Below are 24606 nucleotides of genomic sequence, written 5' to 3'. Positions count from 1 at the left end.
ATATTTTTGCTGGAAAAGGTGCAATCCCTCAATAGGCTCAACAAAATCAAAGCAAGCAAGGAATCATAGACACAGTTATTTTACCTTGGGGAAAACAGCAAGCATGAGTCAGGCGAAGGGGAAGAAATCAGGAAGGCAGGATGTTGGTTAGGATGAGGAAGGGTGGGGTTGTGTAGATTGGTAGATAGAGGAAGAATATACAAAGCCACAGGTAGCCAGGTATGATCTCTTTTTAACAGCAGAGCAGAACACTCACCCTCCCACCCTTCCTGGTAAAAGCAAGAAGAGGTGTAGATAGCACAAGGTGAGATGTGGTAAGTGCTGACTGATATGAGTAGGTAGGCACTTGCTGACCCATAAGGATTATCGCACTAAAGATGTTTGAAGGAAATTCCTGTTTTTTCCCACTTGGTTTTCAGGTTTTTAGTTTCCTCTGCAAGTGGTAGATAAGACAGGTAGGTGTCGTAGCCATGAAGGGCGGAAGGGCAGACTTGGAAGACTAAAACTGCAAAGGACTGTGTTTGACCTGTGGAGGGGTGCAGGCTTGGATGGCTTGACCCTTATCTTGGTGGGCCACCCCATAGTGTAGTGGGCAGGCTGGGGGATCACAGCCTGGGGTCCCACAAGTGGCAGATCCCCTCAGACACTGGCTGAATTGTGACAGGCGACTGTCAGTGTTCGGTTGTAGATCCTTTCAGCCATTGGTGGTTGAGCATTTACAGGGACTGTCGTGGCATGTTACGGCCTGGTTGATTTGACTTACTTCAAATTTCTGTCTTTTGTGCACATGTGAATATATTTGGTTGGCATTAACTTGTGATCTGCACTGAGTTGATACATAACACGATCTGACTGGCATAATAAATGCATGGCTGTAGCCATTTCTTCCTTCCAAGCAAATGTGTGGTGTGGTTTGTTAAATGATGTGCATGCTTATTTTCATCCAAACGCAATAATGGTATTACCAAGCCCATTTAAAGTGCCTGTGTGGGATGACCCCTAATCTGTCTTAATATACGATCATTAGTATACATTTTTATCATACCAGATATGCTGCTACTTGATATGAAAGGATTATTGACTGGCGTTTTAATTCGGCGTTAAAACCTTCCGCAAAACCTATTTAGAATAAACACTGTTGTGACGTTTTCAGGCCATTAACAGATGGCGTTAATTCGGTAAGCAAATGGGTTAATATCGTCTTAATTCACAACTTTTGTGTAACAGACCAGTTTCCAACCCTGCACAACTCGTGTATAAAATAACACTGCGACATTTTGTTAATAATTTAAAATATCCAACTATCTGATATCTCTGTGACTAATTCTGTAAAACGTGTAAATCATCAGAGCTCTATCTTTTTTACACAATGCTGTTACAATTACGGCCTACTCTGTATGCAGCCTTATAATAAACGATGAGCGCGAATCGCACACAAACGCACAACAACCTGTCTCGTTTTGCTGGGAGGGCTTGCTGTCTCGGGGAAGGCGACCTTCAGTAGTGTATTATCTACGCTCCTCCCTCCGAGGATGTAGTGGGATGTTTGACCAGTAAGGTTCTAGATGTGCAAAAGTAATTTATCCAGTCTGCTCTGACATAGCATCATTCATTGGCACTATACTGTGCTGTCTCTATAATAACCGTAATAATTAGATTATACACCTTGACGCACATCACACCGTCCGACACCGTGTAACTGTTACCTTCTGTTGACATTAGATCGCCAAACTCTACGCCTGTGTAGCAGTGTTCTTGACAACTGCTCCCTGTCTTCGACACCCAGATTTAACGCCAAGCGCCTGCAGCATGGCGAGGGTAAGCTACCTCAGATCGTATTCCCTGCTACAAGTAGTATGGGGGGCAGCCCTTCTGGCCCTAGTCCTGGCTTTCCCAAACTCTGGGGACGAGGATGGCAGTCGGCAGTCAGAGAATAGTGGTGGCATATCCTTCGAGTATCATCGTTACAACGAGATGAGAGAAGCGCTTGTCTCGGTGTGGCTCCAATGCCCATCTATCAGCCGGATCTACACTGTGGGACCAAGCTTCGAGGGCCGGGAATTGTTTGTGCTCGAGATGTCTGACAACCCCGGGCAACATGAAGCCGGTAAGAAGTACTCTGACTTCCACCCTTTTTTGTTTACATCTTGTAGTAAGTATAGTGCCAGTCTACCTCTTTCTCACCTTGTAGGTGCAAAGGTCACAGCTTCAATCCAGTTTAGATTTTTAAATATAATAATAATCATAACAATAATGATAACAATAGCAGCATTTGGTGCACTGCTCGAGAGCACAGGATAACATTTCCTAGTGCTATATTGTGTCTGCAGGGATAGAAATCGAACTGCTGTGATAAATGGAGCACTGCTGTGATAGAGTAAACTCTTGGATCATTGTTTCCCGTCTCGTTTAATGTTTCTTGTATTTTTACTGTCCAGCTGTATTAAACGCCGTATTGTGTTTTGCTTACACAGAGATTTATATGAGTAAAAAGAGCCACAAAGCGTGACTTGCTTGTCTTATAGATGTCATCTTATATTATGTCACTAAAACGACAATGGGTGGGATCTTCATTGTATATTTACACCTTGTTTGCATGTTATAAAATATCAGAAACATCCTGCAAGAACTGCTGCATGTTATGGACCAGGAACTTCAGTAGCCACCTTCATTTTTTTATTCCTCTGAAATCTACTCTACTCAGTATGCTTCTATTTTTCTAGATAAATTAGATTTTTCCATGTCACCGCTAGTTTATATTGTTCATAAACACAGTACCACAAAGTAGGTTTTGCATTTTAATAGAAATAATGAAAAGGGACCACCAGAATATTATGAAGATTTTCTTAAATAATCCAGACCTTTTATACTTTATAAATATATTTAACACTAATCCCCGTATTTTGATCTGGATTCGCAACTATCCAAACCTTGTAACAATGGCAGTCCTGATATTATTGTTCTACAATGTCGCTGATGTTGTTTGAAAAAGGAACAGCTGAGATCAGTGCATTAGGAAAAACGTACAACTGAGATCAGTGCATTAGCAAAGTAAACAAACACAAATGAAAAATAAATAAATAGAAATAGTAGATGTAAATCCAGTACTTTACTGGATTAACAAATAACTGTGGTAGAGCATTCTTACAGACCATTTGCGGCACATACAGTTTTTGTCATTTCCCTCAAGAGGCAGTGGAAGTTGTGTGCATGGTTATTTTATCTTTCATGACTTGAAACATTTTGCAGGGTACGTAAAATGAGTAGCACTGTACAGTTACTGTAGTTTTAGATGATAAACACTGCTTACATGTCTTTCTAGAATTACTATGTGCATGCTTATATCTAGAATTTCCGTTGTTGTTTTGGTATCTTACATCAAAGTGTCTGGAGATGCTTGGTTGGACAATAAATCTGTGGCTTGCTATTAAGCTTTAGATGCATCTTCTCAATAAAATAAATGCCAAATAAACACAAACAGAAAGACAGCGGTGTGAGTACTGACAACAATGATAGGAAAATGGGGAAAGAAACTTTCAGAAGGCATGCAGAAATGGTGTAGTTATTCAGAGGATGAACCTCTGATGGCAAAAAGGAAGGGGATGCATCTGAATCAGGAAATACAAAAAAGAGATTGCTGTCATACCAAACATACTGGTTAATACATGATTTGTAGAAACAAAGTTATTAAAACAGTTGTTAAATTTTTAGACACATACTTTGCTAACTCTGATTGATATTGCCAAGGAATAATTGTATTTAAATATCCCACGATCCCCAATATAGTGGTATATAAAGACTGAGATGTGAAAAAATCTCAGAAGTGATTGTACTTGAGGAGGATTTGTTTCATCATATCTACCAGTTAGGGATTTTACTCACCCCCTTATTAATAATATAACATCATCATTTACCATATGCTCTGTCTTGGATGGGGCATTTTCAGTCATTTCATCTTTAAACTTTCACAATCTATGTTAGCAAGTAGCAACTGTATTCTGTCTAGTGGTGCATGACAGAAATGCAGTATAATCATTTAAAAACATAATTTTGAAATTAAGTTATAAGTATTTTATATTTTAAATTCAACTTGTTGCAGTCCCTTTGTTTAAACATTTGCAAAATGTAGCATCTGTATTCTGTAGAAATAAAAGTGCATATCAGAAATTTTATTTATTTTAATGTATCATTCCCTTCTGTACCCAGCCCTCTGGATCTTTCAAGTGTTTCCATCTCTGTTTTCATCCTCATGCATTGTGCATATCTGATAACTGCTTTCCAGAAGAACCTAGGCATAAACCTTGGCCATACGGGGCAAGTCCCCTGGGTTTATAGGGAGTTGAGCCCTATGGCAGATGCACTAAAGGAATGGGAGAGGAAAAGTATAAATCATATTGGGTTATTGTTCAAGTCTACTCACACAACCTTTCTGATAAAATCAACATTTGGCTTCTCAAACCAGATGTTATATTGATTAGCCACATTAACCTTAATTAGATTTCTGACATGAAATCTCATTTTTCATGATCTGTCAGAGCCTGTTTAATTAATAGGTTTCCCTGCAAGTCGACAAAGGACATCTGGCCATCTTTCCAATATCTGAGTGTCTTTGAAATAGTTAAGTTCCCGAGTGATAAAATAGTGAACTGAGCTGCATGAATGAGAGGCTTTACTATGCAGAATAAGTAGGATGGAGGAGAAGGAGCTAAGGAATAGAAGGAATTACCACTGGGAAAAAGGAAAGGGAAAATAACCCAGCAGGATTTGCACCAACATGCATTTTCTAAAAAGTAAATCCACATATACTCATTGACAAGCAGGAACACTTTTTAAAATACTGTTGCCCTTAACTTGAGAGGTTGACAGAATGAGAGAATGTGAAGTAACTTGCATTTCCTGTTGTAGAGGAAGTCTGTAACTCTAATTATTACTGCGATTAATTAAATAAGTAATTGTTAAATTAATTAATTAAGTAATTAATTCATTCATTAATGTATTAAAATTTTATAAGGGCAGTCAACCATCTTTTCCACCTAAGTTTTAGGAAATAATGACAAAACAAAATTGTGACTCGAACTCAGGGACTTCCTGAATATTGAGGACATTTGAGAGGTAAGCATTAACTATACTAATATTGTGCAGCCATCCTACAGATACTGGCTACTCGTGAAAAGTCTGGTTTGCCCCTGCTTCTCTGTAGAAGAGGGGATTCATTGCTACCTGCAGAGCTGTCCACCCCAGTTCAAATACCACTCTCTCCTTATGGTCCTGCTTGAAGGGAAGAGTAGTTTTGTCTATGCCTCTCAAGAGTGAAGGGTGTGCCTTAGCAGAGCAAGGTACCACCTCCTTCCTTATAGCCTCTTTTGGAATCCTGTATGTCGGGGAATTTATCATGCAAAAAATAAAAAGTTCGAGCAGTAGTGTTCAACATCTGACTCACCTAGGAAATGCACATCGGTGAGTCATAGTGGAATTAATTAATGCAGTTATTCACTAGGAATAACTTGAATTCAGGTACACAGTCTACTTGACATAGCAGTAATTAATATAGCAATAACCCACGCCTGGGTGTGGGTAATGCTGGATTTACCCACGGTTGGCGTGGTTCGCCCTCGGGACCAAACAAAGCCAACCGTGGGTAAATCCAGCATTACCCACACCCAGAAGTGGGTTATTGCTATTATACAATGACATTATTTAAGAAAAGAAATAATTACTTTTCTTAAATAATGGCATTGTATAATGCCTCTTTACTGCCCTTCCGCAGCTGTCTGGTATTCTGCGGCAGTTCTGATGTACTGCGCATGCCTACGCAGTACATCAGAGTTTTGGGCAAAGCAACGGAGAACGCAAGATCTCCGTTGCTTTTACTGTTCGCTATGTTAAATGGGTTTAACATAGCGAGACAGTTTAAAATAAGCAACGGAGATCTCCGTTGCTTATTGTAAAGCTGTCTCGCTATGTTAAACCCATTTAACATAGCGAAAGTAGCAACGGAGATCTTGCGATCTCCGTTGCTTTTAAAACTGTCTCGCTACGTTAAATGGGTTAAACATAGCGAGACAGCTTTAAAATAAGCAACGGATATCTCCGTTGCTTATTTTAAAGCTGTCTCGCTATGTTAAATCCATTTAAAGTAGCGAGACAGCTTTAAAAAAAAAAGCAACGGAGATCGCAAGATCTCCGTTGCTTTTTACACACTGTGTCGCTATGTTAAAGGAGTTTAACATAGCGAGACAGCTTTAAAAAAAGCAACGGAGATCTCCGTGGCTTTTTTTAAACCTGTGTCGCTATGTTAAACTCTTTTAACATAGCGAGACAGTGTTTTATACTAACAGAAAAAGTCTGGGCGACCGGACCTTTTTCCGTTAGTATATTGAGGGATTTACAACGGGCACGCTGGTTGGGCTGGCCAATCAGCGTGCACGTTTTAGGGGAGGAATTGTATAATTCTATATATCAGTGTCTTCATGTTATATCTCTAGTTAATATTATTTGAGTATTGCTTCTCCTACTCCTTCTGGTCCTTTAAAATCCTAAAGCCATATCCTATTACTATTACTGATTATTCTGTCTCTACCAGCTATAGAGTGACTTATACATAAGGTTCTTGCTCTGTCTCTCTTTCTCTCTTTCATGGACTGGTCAGCTGTTAACTCCCTGTCTGATGCCAGCATGCTCTGGCGTTCTTTGAATCAAATATTCTCATATTTCAGAACATAGTTTACCCATCATTGACTACACTGTGTGAGATGCTAGTTGTTCCTGGCGTACCTGTTCTCCTAAAGCCAAAACAAAACAGAGGGAGCAGTACTAGAAGATATGATAACGCATAAACTCTCCCCTAAATTCAAGTCTTCTTTGAAAGATTGGAGAATCGTGGAGTGTGAAGTTAACTAATGTCTGTATTTCCTACAATAGCAAATAACATCCTTTATTCAACCCATTATCTTTTCATGGAAAAGTATGAAAAAGTAGTAGAAAACTCTTCCGCTGAGGGATCTCTTCTTTTTTTACTGAACCAGCCTTTTCTACTCCATTTTGAGGTGGTTCCAGAGCCCCTTTCTCCCTTCCCCTATTCTACAGTACTATATTTCTCCATTCACTTAACACATTAACATCCATGTGGTATGGAATGTCACAACTCTAACAGCCTACACACATCCTTGCATTCCAGAGCATTTTCTGAAAAATTAACTTAAAATGTCTTAAGGTAAACAAATATAAAAATTGTGTGATCAATAAAAACTATTGAAACTGTTCAAATAGCAGTAATAGCAGTATTATCAATCAGAAGTATTCTTTACAGTGATAGTCAGTGCATTCATGTTTTTTCCACAAATACTATGTTATAATACACACAAACTCAGAAATATATTTTTGCTAAACTTTCACAAATTGTCATAACTTGAAAACTGTACAACCTAGACATATAATGCTAGAACATTTTAATTAACCAGAATTAGACTTTCACATGTCAATAAATTCCTCTCTGAGTGCATGTGCATTGACATATTTACAAAAATATGAAACATTTGCTTAATTATATAATTAGCAATATGAATAACACTGAATATCTCTCAAGATGTACTGCTTACAATGCAAGTGTCAGTGACAGTTTTCCTCAACAGCATCTAAGGTTTCACCTGATGCTAAGCAATAGTTTTAAGGCACTTGTTTCTTGAAGTATTAAGTTCATATTGAAATATTGCTTATTTTCATAATTTGTAACAAACAACCAGCAATATTTCAGTAAAGTTTGAAATAAGTGGACATTGACAATGGATTTTCCTGTCTCCCCCCACTGCATGTCACACCATGCCACTCAATAATATGTAGGTCTCTTGGTTGTGAAAATATGAACATGAAAATGAATATGAAAATATGAACTATTGCCTTACTTTCCCCTCTAGCTAAGATAATGGAAAAATGTGTTCACAAACAATTACTTACTCACCTACTACAAAATAACCTACTTGCAAATTGCCAACATGGCTTTAGGCCATTCCACAGCACATTGACTGCCCTCTTATCCTTTACAGATTCCATAAATAAAAATCGTAACAATAACTCTTACTCCTCTGCCCTATTTATTGACCTGTCTAAAGCCTTTGATATGGTTAACCACAAATCACTACTAGACAAACTAATTGCCCGTTCTCTCAACCCTCAAGCTATACAATGGTTTAGGTCATATCTGGACAATAGACAGCAAGCTGTTCTTTGGCAAAACAATTTATCTTCACTACTACCAGTCAATATCGGAGTACCCCAGGGCTCTATCCTAGGTCCCCTTCTCTTTTCTTTATTTATTAACAATCTACACGACGCCATACCACAAGCCACATGTATTCAATACGCTGATGACTCCACCTTAATCTGTACCGCCAAGATCATAGCCACTCTACACTCCCTTACCCAAACTGTTTTTCAAAATGTAGAAAACTGGTTTATGCAACACTGCCTCCTCCTAAATCCTAAAAAACTAAATTACTGCTTTTCACCCCTACTCACAAATCACCTACTCCATTCCTCTCCTTAACCTCCAACAATGGTACTATCATTACCCCAGATACTACAACCCGCCTTCTAGGTGTAACTATTGATAATTGTCTCAGCTTTGACGAACACATCAACTCCACTATAAAGTCTGTTAATAAAAAACTTGATACCCTCTATAGAATCAAAGCCTTCCTTACCCCTTCTGCTAAGAAAACTATTGCCCAAACACACCTCATTTCTACCCTTTTCTATGCCTCTATCATTTTTACTAACCTATCCAAAACTAATCTCTTGAAACTCTCCATCTGTTATAATAGCATAGCTAGATTTATCACAAGCTCCCCCTTTAAAACTCACCACTTTATTAACCTCAAACAACTAGGTTGGCTAGAATTGAAAAAACACATAATCTGTCAACAATTACTCATCACACAAAAGATCCTATATCACCCTAACAACACCCCTATCCTTACTAATCTAATTACACCCTATACAAATCTTTCCACACTACGTTCTGCTAATAAGCTTCTAGTTTCCTGTAAAAAAGCTAAAAACAAAGCTGGAGATTCTGTCTTCTCAAACACTGCAGGAAAAATCTGGGACCAGCTTCCCTCAGAATTATCTTCCCTTGCTTCTACTTATATTTTTATAAAACACCTAAAAGAACATCTAAAAACTCATTGGCTTTGCCCATGCACTAACCCTGACTGACATTGGTCTCTCAACTTTTATTTTTAATTACCCCTTTTCCCTACTCCTTTTACCTAACTATCCAATTCTTATTACTTCTCCTTCTTTGAATGATGTATACACCACTTGTCCTCTCCTCCCTACCTGAGACTTGCACATACCTTCTACTGTGTGATGAATAATCAGTTAGTAGGGTCTCTATTAAACTTGCTATAATTTGAAATGTATTTTTATTTACTCCTTTAGACTATTCTACTCTCTATGATAGCTATGTATGTTTATAAATTGTTAACTGTTATAGTTCAATAATGTATCATGAATTCTCTTTTTAAGACTAATACTAAATTATTCTGTAATCCTTCTTATGCCTATACATTGTTAACTTTCGCACCATTCATACTTGGAGCTTTTCTCCCCGGGCCTCTACTGAAAATGGACATATATCCAGCTAGACTAGCCCGGTTAACAAATGTAAAATAAATAAAATAAAATAAATAAAATGAAAATATGAATAATAATAGCAAATGCATCTATCAACTGTAAGACATTTATAGATGTACAGTCTTGGTGCCATTTGGTTAATAAGTCCTTGTCTTTTCTCATATTTGCCTATTATTAGCTAGTAAACTGCTTAGTTTAAGAGGCCAGACCCATAAAAGGTCTGGACAACTTAAGGAGCTATGGGTTATAAGGAGTTAACTGAAAATATACAGAAAAGGCATTATAGGCTTGATTGAGTTAAAACACTCATTATTCATCTACCCTTACCGCTGCCTGACGCTTTTCTTTCCTGGGTTCTCACTTCAAAGTTAAACAGTTTCTTTTGTCACTCCCTGATCAGATTTTAACTACATCCAATTTGCTACTTCCAGCTTTTCATAAAACAACTTTTTTTTTATATCAAATCATTTTTGTTTTCTGCCTTGTTTGTCAGTTAAAACGTACACCAGTCCATTTCCTAGGAAACTTTCCATTGTCTTCTCAGTGTGTAAAGTAACTCAACCCAAAGAATTCTTTGACTGTATATCCATTTCTACCAGTCCTTGCTAAAATTCAAGAGGCAGTTTACTCCCAGATCCTTGAATATAGAAACACAGATGGTCTTGTTACCCACTTTCTTGTTTGGAGTGTAGCCCTACACCGTCTGTATTGCTGTCACTTTCTCACTCGGCATGTAACAACATGGTTCATTGACTTCTAAATGGAGTTGTTAATTTCACAAAGACATTTGACATGGTTACTTATTGTTCACTTATATATGTAGAATTGCTTGGATTTTCTAATAGTGTCTTTCAGTGGTTTGAAAAATACTTTAATGACAGATCAGCTCAAATTAAAGTTTATTCATTATCGTCAACACTAACACACTTTCCTCTGGTGTTCAAGGATCAGTTTTAAGTTCCCTTCTAGTTTGTTTATTAGTGATGTTACTACATTCATTACCATAATTTAACCCTTTAATTTGATGACTTTGTTATTCTTTGGACTGATGACTCTTCTTTCTCCATTTGCACTTCTGTCCAGAATGATCTCTTTCTGGAACTGTTGCTCATAAAAAATCTTCTGATAAACACACACTGTGACCTGTGCTATGCAACTGCATTTGCAACTCTCTTATAGCATTACTGTCAATGATCTATTTGAAGCATCTGATTCTCAGGGCTCTACTTTTGGGTACCTCGGCTCCCACCTTAACCTTTACATAGTGTACTAACATTAGCTCTAAAGTTAAAGGGAACTGCTTTGGTGAAGACAACAAACTGAACTGAACTTAGGTCTCCCCTTCTGTCCTCAGACCCCAGTCTAGTCTGTCACCACAGATGTGTCCATCTTTGCTTGGAGAGCAGTTTCCAGAGTGGAAAAAATGAAGACCCGTGGAAACCTTCAGACAGATCAAAGCACATCATTTTAAAAGAGGTGTTGACTGAGATATATACCTTGAAGTATCTCTGTTATCTTTGGTCCCCAGGACTGGACTTCTGCATGTGATTATAGACAATGCCACAGTTATGTAGTATACAAACAGGGAGGTATGAGGTTGTACACCTTATGCAGGCTGACAGTTATAGCTTGGGAGTTAGCTCTTCAGCATTCTTTAACCCTCCAAGAATCTTAAATTCAGTCATAGTGGCAGACAAGTTGAGCAGGACCAGGACAGACTCCCCTGAATGGAAATTGAATAAGGGGGTCTTCCAGGAATTGATCCAGTTGTGGGGAACATCTCAAATAGATCTGTTCACTTTCTTTCAAAACAGACAGCTAGATAACTTTAGTTCCAGGGCTGCCTGCAAGCAAACATGGAAAACAGATACATTGCCTAGCCTTGGAAGGGAATGTGCCTTTATACCTTTTTCCCTTTCCACTAACTCCAGGGTAATTCTGAAGATTCAAAAAGATATCCTAAGAATAATTGTGATAACCCGGTTTTGGCCCAGGCAACATTGGTTCTCCCTTTTTATGGAACTAGCCAAGGGGAGTTATCACAAGCTTCCTCAAAGGGCTCTACAGGTATAAGATGGGGGTGGGGGGCAGTTTGATACACTCCAGTATCAATCAGCTTAAACTGACTGCCTGGATGACTCAATTTTAATACCTTTTAGGGACCTTTTTCATGAGGACATGCAGCAGGTATTAAAGGAGGCAAGAAAGCCCGTTAGTAGAAAATTCTATGGTGGCAAGTGTAAGTGATTTTCTAGTTGGTGCCTAGCCAATAATCAGGGTCCTATCCAGGGATTTTGTACTGTTGGTGCTCAAATTTTTGTGTGAGTTTCTTTCCTTTGGTATCGCTTTTTCCTCTATAAAGGTTAATCTTGTAGCCATTCCAGCACGTCTGTGAAACCGTTCCTGAAAGGGGTCTTAAATCTGAGAATACCTTGTAAACAATTTGTTCCTCCTTGGGATGTCAACTGGGTGTTGGAGAAGTTGAGTATGTCAGCTTTTGTACCTGCCGATCAATCTGATTTAAGATTCTTGACTTGGAAAGTGTACTCGTCATTACTGTGACATCTGCAAGAAGAGTATCTGAGTTACAAGCTCTCATGGTGGGTGAACCTTATCTGATTTTCTATAATGATAAGGTATATTTAAGAATAAACCCATCGTTCATTAGCGGTTTCAGAGTTCACGTTGAATCAAGCCATCAATTTCTAAGTTTTCTTCCCAGAACCTAAAAACTAAGGGGAACAGATTCTGCATACTCTGGATGTGCATAGGCATCTCAGGTACTTTCGTGACAGAAATAAGCTCTTTAGATAAGCTGATGATGTATTTCTTTCTTATTGAGGAGCAAAAAAGGGACACCCTGTGTCTAAGTAGACAGTTTCCAGGTGGTTGTCCTTAGGTCTTGTATTTTTTTTTTTTTGTTATTCCCATCCATTCCAGGCAGTATCAAGGTACATTCCACTAAAATCTTGTCTTCTCTAATGGCATACTAGCAAGGGGTGAACTCTAGAAGAATTCTAGAGGCAGCTACGTGATCCACTGTACATACTTTGACAAAGCATTGCAAACAGGATTCCTTTTTTTGGTCCACATCAAACTTTGCTAGGGCCATTCTCTAGGGGCTCCTGGATCCATGTCCGTCATCCTCCCAGGATGGATAGACTTTGGTAGTCAACCCATACAGCCTAAGGGCTGCTACAGCAAAGGAAATGATGAACATAGTAAAGTTGTGTAAGTTACACTTACCCATAACAGTAGATATTCAAATTCCTTACTCCTGTAGTAGCCGTCCACACCCACTCTCCACCCCCCTACTCTTATACATAAATGTAGTTGGAATATAAAGTATGGTTGTCTTTGCTTTCTACTCTATATGCTCTAGTTCTGCTTTGTACGTTATATTGTTATTATTATTATTATTGGCTGGTTATTTTAGGATGTTAGGCTCTTCTTTTATTGTATGGGCAAGAAAGTCCCAAAGAAAGCTTCATTCTGACTCCTGATTTCCGTCTATGGGATTAGCCAGTTAGTATGTGAGTGAGGGAGTTTGTGTTGGGGGGTGGGGGTAGAGCTTTTAGAAGCTGGCCAGTTGCTGTTTTCAGGGCAGGTAACAACCCATACAACCTAAGGAGGTTAGGAAGGTGAGGAATTTATTATGCTTAAATGAAACTTACACAACTGTATTTATGTTTATGGGATAGTAGGATTTACAAGGTTACAAGCTTCAAGGCCATTTTCTCCTTGATACTGCCTGTCCTTAGACCTTGCCTCTCATTTCAAGGAGGGCCAGGCTAGTCACGCCCATGGTGAAGTCATGAGCATCTCTCCAGCTGTCATGCTCCTTTTTAAAGCCAAACAGCATGTAACACTGCTTAACTGGGAGAGGGAATTCATTACAGAGAAAGTGTAGATGCTGCATGATAAATCTATCCCTTCTATTAGTCTTCTTTATTTGTTGGAATAGATTTAGATCACTAGCCCTAGTGTTAGTGCGACTGTTTGCTTTTTTGAGATATAAGAGTTCTTGAAGTAATGGATTGCTTACAACCCTATAAGCAAAACACAGGCCTCCCCTATTGGGCCTTATCCTTAAATGGAATATAGGGATAAGGCCTCCAGTCTTTTTTGTAGTTTAGATTTTTTAGGACCTTGACCTTTTTAGTTACAGACCTCTGGGATCTTTCAAATTGCCTGATATGCCTAGTAAGGTATGTCTCAAAGGGGGCATTGTATTTCTTGATGGTCTAAATAAAAGCAGAGTAAAAGGAAGTGAGGACGTCTTTTGATCTGGAAGAAATACCGTTTGCTATGAGCAGTGCAAGGTAAAAGGATTGTCTAACCACAGTTGCAATATGATGTTGAAATGTAAGGTAACTGTCCACCCATGTGTCTAGGTCTGTGACAACCTTTTAATTTGAAGTGCTGTGTTACCTGTGCTGTAAGCTAGAACTAGGGGGTGCTTATCAAATTCTACAGTGTTGCAGTTTTTGACATTAAGCCTGAGTCCATTTTTAGTACACCAGGTATCGACAAGTGTAAGCTTATGCTTGAATGCATGCTTGTCAGTGGGGGATTTGACAATGGCTCCCGCCTTGCAGTCATCCACAAACTTTGTTAACCAAATAACCTCCTTTGATAAGTGGAGATCTGAGACGTATATGTTGAGCAGCAAAGATACCAGTACAGATCACTGTGGAAATCCATTGATCACACTCATGGTTTCAGAGTATGCAGCCCTTACTGTTACTGTACAAGTTCATTCTCTAACCCATCTGGCTATCTACCTAACCACGTATGGGTCAGTTTGGAGCTCCTTCAACTTGTTTATTATGTTTGCATGTGGTATGGTATTGAATGTCTTGGGATGGTCAAGGTATGCTCTGTGGAACCCCTTCAAATGATTCATTAGACAGGATCTGCCTTTGACAAAGCCATACTGCTGGGAATCAAGTCTAATAAGATTATTTTGATATTATAGGTAATTAATTCAGTTTTGATACATTCAATGACTTTACATACAAGACTCTTCAGGCTAATGGGTCTGTACCTCCCGGTGTCTGTGGTAGGTCCAGACTTGTGGAGTCACTGTACACCACTCCTATGGAATAAAGCCAGTTACTAGGCACAGGTTGAAGATGTTGAGGAGTTGGTCCACCAGTTTTTGATTAGTGCTTTTAATTAAAGAACTGAGTATTTGGACAGGTTCCATGGATGAGGTGCTCTTTGTTTTGGAGAGTACCTTCATTACATGCTCTTTTGTAATGGTTTGTGGCTTGATTCCATCAGGGAAAATTGGGTTTGGAATAGATGTCTCTGGGGCAAACGTGGGCCTGAATTTACTACCAGCTTATTGGCAGTATCCATTGGATCTGAATAGTTAGTACCATTCTGAATAAGTTGTAGTGTTTGGTGTTATTTCTTATTTTTCTGACATAACTAAAAAGATCTGTAGTTGTGTTTGGCTTCTCTAGCTAGTTTGAGTTCATGAGTTTGTAATCCTTTTCATGTGCCATTGCTGTAAAACGTCTCCGGATTTTAACTTATCAATTAACAAATAAGTTAACATTTGAACAGTTAGAGGCATTCATCCATTTGTTTGTGTGAGTCTGCTCTTTTATGCAGGTGGAGTGACAGCCAGTGACACTCTTAAATCATTTATATGTGGTCCCACATGTGATGGACTTAGTATATACTGCATTGCTTATCTTTACTGTCTAGTTATTGTAGCTGGGCTCTGGGTGTCAGCCAGTAGTCACGTTAACTGCATGTGTCCCTAGGTAGCATTTTGAGTTAAAAGAACTGGCAAGTGTTTTTTTTTTCATCCTAGTCTTCTTCAGGTCAGTCTAACTGGTATCTCAGACTTTATCCAAAACCTAGAGCGCAGGCACTGTGGACATGGTACCAATGTGGTAGGTGCTCCACTTAGTTATAATAATGCAGTAATGTTCTGGAACAAAAAATTCTTACAATAAATATTTGGGTATTCAGATTTGGAAGTTGGTTAGTTTGATTTACAGCTCCAAAAAAGGTGTGTGTGTGTGCGCGTGTGCGTGTGTGTCTATGTATATATATATATATATATATATATATATATATATATATACACACACACACACACCCACACACACACACACACACATATATATATATATATATTTTCAATATGGTCAGCCTAATTGCTCCTTTACCTTTACCCAGTTGGTCCATTTGTTCTGTGTGTCAAGAGCTGATGTTCAGGTAAGAACCTTACAGTTGTTCAGTCCTACCTGAATGGCTCAAATCAATCTATTCATTCCCCAACAGTGAGAGTCAGTTGGTAGGGATTGGACCCGATTGCTTGTCCAGCGGAATGACTTAACCCATTTCATTGAATCACTCTTGCAGCAGTTCAAAGAGCTTTGCAGATGACCTCAGCAAGTGTGCCTTTGCATGCTGTCTGGGCTATGTGCTATGCACATTGGCAGCAAATGCTCACAGGCTTATGCTCGAAGGGTGCAACACCTAAGTCTCCAGCTTGGTGGCACCCAAGTGGCAAGCCAGAACTACCTCACTCTAGGATGTGCAGGACTGCAGCTGTTGTTCTCTTCTATCCTACAGTGCCAGCTCCTGTTGGCACCTGAGCCAATATCTTGAACTTGGTCACCTGTGTTGATTTTTCTAGAAGTTTTTTAAAGCAGAGATAGAAGCATAATACTCTATCCAGGACAGCCTAGAAGCTGTTAGAAATGAAGACTGATGCACCATTTGAGTAGTTGTTGCCAGAAAGGCATGCTTAATAAAGCAATATTGACTTGAGAGCTACTTTTCCTTTTATTTAGAATACAGCAGGCTGTGTGATAACAGTGAATGAATGCATGCAGTACGGATAATAGTGGCTGTGATGGAGAATGTTCTGGAAAAAGAAGCAGATAATTCCTTTAGTCCCCAGAGAGTAGTAAAACTGTGTTATCATTTGTAGCAGAAAAGGAATACGTTCCAGAGTTAATATCTACTTCTGGATCAGGCAAGCTAACAACAAGCAGTTAGGAGAAAGATGTAGTTGGGAACTGGCTATAAAGAAAGGTCTCTTCTAAAAATACAGATCTTGGTTCATGGTTAAAAAAATGAAAAATAAAATGCATCTGTAAAATCAGTATACAGTGCTGGATTTATCAGACACTAAAACCCGTATTGTTTGTATATTCTAGGATTTTTCATCAGCCAAGGAAGATCAGCTTAAAGAGAAGTGAACCCCTCACCAATAATAATGATAGTAATAATAATGATAATGATAATAATTGAACTGTTGCTAACACTAATAATAATTCCCTATTTTATTTATTTATTTGGGGTAGCATGTTCCTGTAACAGTGTTAATCTCTGACAGTGCTTCGATTCTCAGTTCCGATTGTGGTGTCTTAATTGTGGAATTTACATGCTCTGCTTATATCTGCATGGGATTTCATTGGGTCTTTAGTTACTTCCATATTCCCCAGATATTCTGACTGGTTGGACTGGAGATGGTAAATTCTTCCTTGAGGTACATGTGAATGTGGGTTTGTGAGTGGGTGTGTGCCTGTGATAGACTGGCATCCCATCCTCTTTGGTTTTGCGATAGACTGAAATCCCTGCAGAGCTGATATTAATACAATGCTAATAAAATGGACTGATGTATTTGTTCATTTCTGTCTGGTAGTTAGCACAAAGAGGATTAAGACTGTGAGCTGTTTATGAGCTGCTTGCTGTGGTAGAGAGTTTGATTCCCTCAGCCTTCATTTGTATACTGTGTGGCACAAAGCAAATCGCTTAACCAGGCAGTGCTTTTGGGCAATTGGGAAACAGGCCGGGTTCCTCAATGGTCTCCTTGACCACATACCAAGTAACTACGTAAGTCAGAGATCACTGTATCTTGGCGTATTCTAGGTATGGCATTCTCGAAGTTTATACATAAGAGTATGTATATGTATACATATATATGTATGTATATTTATATATCTGTGTGTGTGTATATGTATGTATATATATATATATATATATATATATATATATATATGTGTGTGTGTGTGTGTGCGTGGGTATATTGGTTCATAGCTTAATACTCATTTTAAGCCTAGCCAGTTTCTGTTATTGTGCTCACAGTAACCTATCCCATTTGGTTATAGATTGGCTTTACCCATTTCATGGTCGATAATTTTATGTTACCCTTAATGAGAATAACTGGGATCATATCATAGTTAATTTCCCATGTATGGGATAAAGCATTTAGGAGCTGCATCTGTCCATTAGTAGTACAGAGGGTATTCATGGGGTACATTTTCTGTTTCCCATCCATAGATCTAAGTTATGCTTGAGAATGGGCAGGGATGAACTTTGTTTTATGTAGCTGTCGAGTCTGTTCTGTAACAGTGGTATCCTCTCTGAAATATGCCATACTGCTCAGACAAGCTCCATGTGGGTTTACAGAGTGGTCCTAGCAGCAGGGAACTCAGAAAAGCGACTACCTTCTGGATTTAAGTATCTTTGCTTTTTTTTCACTTGAAATAGCTTCTGTAGCTTACCTTGAACTAGCCTGAACTGTTTTTAACTGATTGCTGCATTATTTTAAAATCTGCACTTAAAGTTACATTTTAGTCGAATTTGATCGAAAGTTTGCTTGTTTGTTTGTTTAATTTAACTGTGGAGGCTGCCCACTAAAGTGTGCTAGCCTGTGTAACTAATTTATCACTGTTTCTGCATTTTCTGTGTGTTTCTACCAAAAAAAAAAAAAATCCTTGTTTTCCCGCCTTCCTTGACTAGTTTAGACCAGTTTACAGGCATTGCTGTATTCTGGGCTGTGGTGTAGTTCCTGTGTTGTCCATTACCTTACTTGGATAGAAGGAAGTTTCTTTGCTCACCAGTGGGAGTGGGGAGCCTTGAGCAGCCTACCTGTCCTTGGGGGAAGTGACCTCAGCACAAGAAGCTGTAGTAATTGGTTGTTTGGGACCATTTCTAGCTCTTTTGTAGTTCACTGTTTAAAATCTGCCTCTGGGCGTTTTTTTCTGGCTATACTGCTCAGACAAACTCCACGTGGGTTTACAGAGTGGTCCTAGCAGCAGGGAACTTAGAAAAGCGACTACCTTCTGGATTTAAGTATCTTTGCTTTTTTTCACTTGAAATAGCTTCTGTAGCTTACCTTGAACTAGCCTGAACTGTTTTTTAACTGATTGCTGCATTATTTTAAAATCTGCACTTAAAGTTACATTTTAGTTGAATTTGATCGAAAGTTTGCTTGTTTGTTTGTTTAATTTAACTGTGGAGGCTGCCCACTAAAGTGTGCTAGCCTGTGTAACTAATTTATCACTGTTTCTGCATTTTCTGTGTGTTTCTACCAAAAAACAAAAATAATCCTTGTTTTCCCGCCTTCCTTGACTAGTTTAGACCAGTTTACAGGCATTGCTGTATTCTGGGCTGTGGTGTAGTTCCTGTGTTGTCCATTACCTTACTTGGATAGAAGGAAGTTTCTTTGCTCACCAGTGGGAGTGGGGAGCCTTGAGCAGCCTACCTGTCCTTGGGGGAAGTGACCTCAGCACAAGAAGCTGTAGTAATTGGTTGTTTGGGACCATTTCTAGCTCTTTTGTAGTTCACTGTTTAAAATCCACATTTGCACAGCTTTGAGCGTTTGTACGCATAGCGCAGCACCGGTTAAACAAGGTTAAACTTTTTCTGGCTTTGCCAAGTCTGCTCTTCAAATTTTCCCTTAAGGAAGCTCTACTCTTAGTATAACCAGACTACTCACTGTATTATAAGCCTAGCACTTGTTCTCAATACTTCTCTACTAAGTAAGCACTCTCGTACTAAGTAAAACACTACTTCTACTTACCACCCCTGTGAATATCCACTTCCCTTAAAGGTATACCACTCCCTTATACTGTTCTAGCATGTCGAGTGGTAGATTACTGGTGTCGTCTCCAGTTCAGCTGGTCAATCTGGGTATCTTGAGACAATGCTACAATTGTCTCATGTACACAGACAACCCTCTCCTCCTCCCAACAAACACAAATACATGTGAGAGATGCAACTATATAGCCAAACTGGAGGCTGAACTCTCTCAACTCAGGGCTGGCATGACCAGACAGGAGGAGATGGCAACCACACACACAACAATCCCAGTCCCACATAGACCTACGACAACTGCAAACCAAACACATAAAAACACAAAGACATACTTGGAGGCTCTAATAAAAAACTTACCAAAACAACAGAGGCTCCCAAAGCAGACATCCAAAAATCCACCACCTCAAAACAAAACACGTGCAACACATACTTCAATAAATCAGTGTGTCGACCAATCGCAGCCCTTAAGGCCAAACACCTTGCCTGATACACAAGTAATAGGTGACTCCATAGTCAGACACACTGATGTCCCACTGACCAGGCTGAACAAGGAGAAGGTGACTGTGAGCTGTCTATCGGGAGCTAGGATCCGCCACATAACACACGCACTCAGGTCACTCCAAAGCAAGTACAAATATGACTCTGTCATTGTCCATGCTGGTGTGAATGACCTGAGACGTACCTCCCTGGACTACATGAAAAGAGACATAGAGGAGCTCTCCGATTATGTAGCCCAGGCTGGTATGACCCTGACCCTGAGCAGCATCTTGCCCTCACCAAGAATGATACCACAATACAAAGACAAGATGATCAGCTTTAACAATTGGCTCAAGTACTGGTGTCATTCTAAGGGGATCCAATGTCTGTCTGCCTGGGATGATATGTTGGACAAACCACGCTGCTTCGCAAGGGATGGCTTACACCTGTCACCACTGGGCTTCCGGATATTGGCTAACGCTCTTGCCACCCCCATAGTGCCTTTTTTAGGCAAGGCTCAAAAGACAAACCACCTCCTTAGAAAATAAAAATGGAAAAAAACTAAGGGTAATGCTGCTCAACGCCAGAAGTCTAAATCTCAAGATGCAGGCACTTGATGCACTCCTCAGCATGGAGAACATCGACGTCTGTGCAGTAAATGAAACCTGGTTCAAGGCTCCTGAGAGCACCCCAGCGCTACCAGGCTATACCTCATATCATGCTTTTCGGCCCCAAAACCCGGGCCGAACCACAAAGGGAGGGAGTGTCCATATTCATAAAGGACACCCACACCTCCAGGTTAGTAGCAACACATGAAGCATCAGAGACCATACAGGTGCAACTAACTATAGGCAAAACTGCTATACAACTGGTAGCATGTTACAGACCACCCTCCCAATCTCAAGAACCCCACTCAGCCTTCCTGAAGACATTGGAGGATATGAATGTATCACAAAATACCATCATACTGGGAGACTTCAACTACCCAAACATAGATTGGGTACATTATTCTAGCCCTAACACCCTAGCCCAAAGGTTCCTGGAATTCATAAATTCAAATGCACTGGAACAACTAGTCACCTCTCCCACTAGGGAGATAATATACTAGACCTGATCATCACAAACATGGGGACAAAATGCTCCACACTGGAAGTATACCCCTCACTAGTGAGATGTGACCACAAACTAATCACCCTGGATATACATATCCCACCTCCACCCCCAGGACAAAAGACCACAGTGAAAAACTTCTCAAAAGCAGACTTCACTCTTCTTAAGACTGAGATGGTATCCTTTAAGCCCACTGTGCCAGTGGATACCACATCCCACAATGCCGAATCCTTCACAAATGCTTTCTATGGACATCTGCAAGAATGCATGGATCATGCAATCCCAAACAAATCCAAGTCCCTCTCCACCAAATGTAAGCGTCCTGTCTGGTGGACCTCAGCCATAAACAAATTGTATAACAAAAGAAGGAAGCTACTGCACGTCAGAGCGAAATCCCATGAAGGGAAGACATCTCTGATCAACATTAGCAGAAAACTACGTTCTCTCATAAAAACATCCAAGGCAAACTTTGAGAGAAAAATCGCTAAGGACACTAAAGATAACCACAAAGCCTTCTTCAGCTATGTTAGAAACCTGGGCGGAAACCCTCAGATATGCTCAGAGTTGGTTCACAACAACAAAAATACACTGAACCCACAGATATTGCTAACATTCTGGCTGACAGGTTCAGTGCAAATTTCTCCCTCCTTCACCCCAAAAGAAGAAATACTTATCCCAGCTGAATGTAATCTCCCTGTCATCTCAGATGTCCAAGTGAGAACCACCTTAAACAAAGCAAAAAACACAGCATCAATGGGACCTGACGGTATCCCGGGGTGCGTGTTACGTGAACTCCAAGAGGAGCTAAACCCACACATAAAAATGCTATTTAACCTTAGCCTTACTTGGGATATGTACCTGAACACTGGCGTGCAGCAACAGTGGTCCCACTCCACAAGGGGTGCCTCTACAGACCCTGGAAACTACCGCCCCATAAGCTTAACTAGCCTGGTCTGCAAAGCTATGGAAAGAATCATTATGGAACTCATAAACAGAGACATAGGGGACCTTCAGACACTTGACCCCACCCAGTTCGGCTTTGTAAAGGGCAGATCCTGCCTTTTAAACCTGGTTGACTTTTTCGAAACAGTCACTAGAGCCATTGATGAGGGCAAAGCAGTCCATACAGCATACCTGGACTTGGCTAAGGCCTTCGACACAATACCCCACTCAGGCATCATAGATAAGCTAAACAGCTTAAAAGTAAACCCTTATGTCACTAGATGGGTTGCAAACTGGCTAAAGGACAGAACCCATAAAGTTAAAATCGCTGGAGCAATGTCAGACTCAAAGCCAGTCACAAGTGGTGTCCCACAGGGATCTGTCCTGGGACCCCTCTTGTTCAGCATTTATTTCTCAGATGCTAAAGCAAACATGGGAGGGCTGTGGCTGACAAAGTTCGCAGATGACTGCAAACTAGGCGCCATAGTCGATACACCAGCAGACACACACATCCTACAAAAAGGCCTCACTGAAACGGACAACTGGTGCCGTAGTCATGCCAAAAAATGTATAGTCATCCCTTTTGGAAAAAACAAAGTACCCACAAATTATCACATAGACAGCAACCCACTGAGTACGGAAAAAGTAATCAGAGACCTAGGGACCCAAGTAGACAGCGACCTCTCATTTGACACCCACGTTGCCAAAGTGGTTAGAAAAACATTCTACCTTGCACACCTCATCATGAAGGGATTCACATCCAGATCCAAGGATGTCATTGTACCCCTATATTCCTCCCTCATCAGACCCATGATTGAGTACAATGCCCCATTTGGTATGTACCTCACCCGGCATTTGCAACAGCTGGAGAGACCACAAAAGTACCTCACCAAAAGGATCAAGGGTCTCCAACATATGTCTTATTCTGCCAGACTAAAGAAACTTCAGCTCTATTCAGTAGCATACCGCCTGCTCAGAGGTGATCTCTGCCTGACATACAAGGCCATGTCCAATCAGGATCTGATGGACATGCTCCACCTCAAAAAATCCAAATCCATCAGGACCACAAGAGCTAAAGACTTAAACCTAGGCACAAGTATGAATAGGACATGCTGGAGGGATAGATTCATAACCCAGAGGCTTCCCATGCTTTGGAACAGGATCCCAGTTCGTATTAGGCAGAGCCCCTCACTGACTCTCTTCAAGAGAAATCTTGATGAGTGGATGGGAGATCGTAAGTTTACCCCAGGGGTCACATCTGTGTCACTGCTAGACAGGGGCACAGTAAACTAATTCTATTATATAAGGGGACCTTCATTGTGTCACTACTAGACAGAGGCACAGTATTCTAGATTTATTCTGTACATTTTTGTACCATTTCATGGGGTGGCAAAAGCCACATCACTATGGCTAGGCTTACAAATGCCCCAGGGCAGATAGCCTAGTACTATACTATGAAACTATGAAACTATTCTGTTGATGTTGTAGAAGAGGTTTAGATCCCTAGAATGAATATCTCTGATGTCATTTGACTTGTTAATGTGCAGTAAATCCATCAGTAATGGGTCAGATGATGCCTTGTATGCCAGACAGGTCACCTCTTAGTAGTCTGTTAAGATACTGAGTATAGTGGCAAGGCTTTGGGGCAGCCCATGTAGGACATATTGTTTAGGCCTTGTATCCTTTTTGTAAGGTATCCATTTGTTGCATGTGTTTGGACAGATACATGTCAAAGGGGGCATTATATTCAATGACTGGCCTAATGAGGGCTGAATAAAGATGGGCAGTGACATGCCTAGATTTAGACATAATCACTTTGTTTATAAGCTGTGCAGTGCAGAAGGACTTTCTTACAACAACAGACACATGTTGGTAAAAAATTAGATCACTGCCACATAAGTTCTCAAATACCGAACAACTGGGACATCTCTTAGGGGCATATTGTCAATGTGGTAGCTCCCTGGAGTTGGGTAGATGACGTCTCCAAGGATATAGTAATGCACTTTTTGGCATTTAGTTTCAGGCCATGATTTTGACACCAGTTATTTATTTGAGACAAACCTTTCTGCAGGGTGGCTAAGTCATTTGGGGATTCAGTGACTGCTCCTAGCTTCCAGTCATCTGCAAACGTAAGTTGGCCGGAGTCCTTTAGTATAGGCTTTTATGTCAGAAAAGCAGATGCGAAACATACACACGTGTGTATATATATATATATATATATATATATATATATATATATATAGAGCTATATATATATATATATATATATATAGCTATATATATATATATATAGAGCTATATATATATATATATATATATATAGCTATATATATATATATATATATATATATATATATATAGATAGATAGATATATCTATGTACATTGTGTGTGTGTGTATATGCACTGGGGGTGGGAGGGTGGGGTTGGGCTTTTCCTCTGAAAGAAAAAATTTAAAATAGAATAGCAATTGCCTATATTTGCTGTTTTCCTTTAGTTTCACTGTTTTTGTCCATAATTCTGGGACACCTAATTACAGGTATCAGAAGTGCAGTCTGGAATTATTTGATTTTTCTGTTTTCATTGAAAGTTA

At 39.8% G+C, this 24606-nt stretch overlaps 1 protein-coding gene across 1 annotated transcript in view; it reads left to right on the top strand.

The window, feature by feature from the left end:
• The first annotated feature begins 1508 nt into the window (after positions 1–1508).
• CPE (carboxypeptidase E) overlaps positions 1509–24606 on the top strand; it is a 971990-nt gene continuing 948892 nt past the window's right edge. Inside the window, exon 1 of the mRNA XM_044062209.1 lies at positions 1509–2107. Within this exon, the coding sequence (XP_043918144.1) occupies positions 1810–2107 (298 nt within the window). The 5' untranslated portion in view covers positions 1509–1809. The remainder of the gene's footprint in view (positions 2108–24606) is intronic.

The sequence above is a fragment of the Protopterus annectens genome, chromosome 2.part1, assembly GCF_019279795.1.
Source record: "Protopterus annectens isolate FY-2018-M chromosome 2.part1, PAN1.0, whole genome shotgun sequence".
Lineage (NCBI taxonomy): Eukaryota > Metazoa > Chordata > Ceratodontiformes > Protopteridae > Protopterus > Protopterus annectens.
This window is presented reverse-complemented; position numbering and strand designations above follow the sequence as displayed.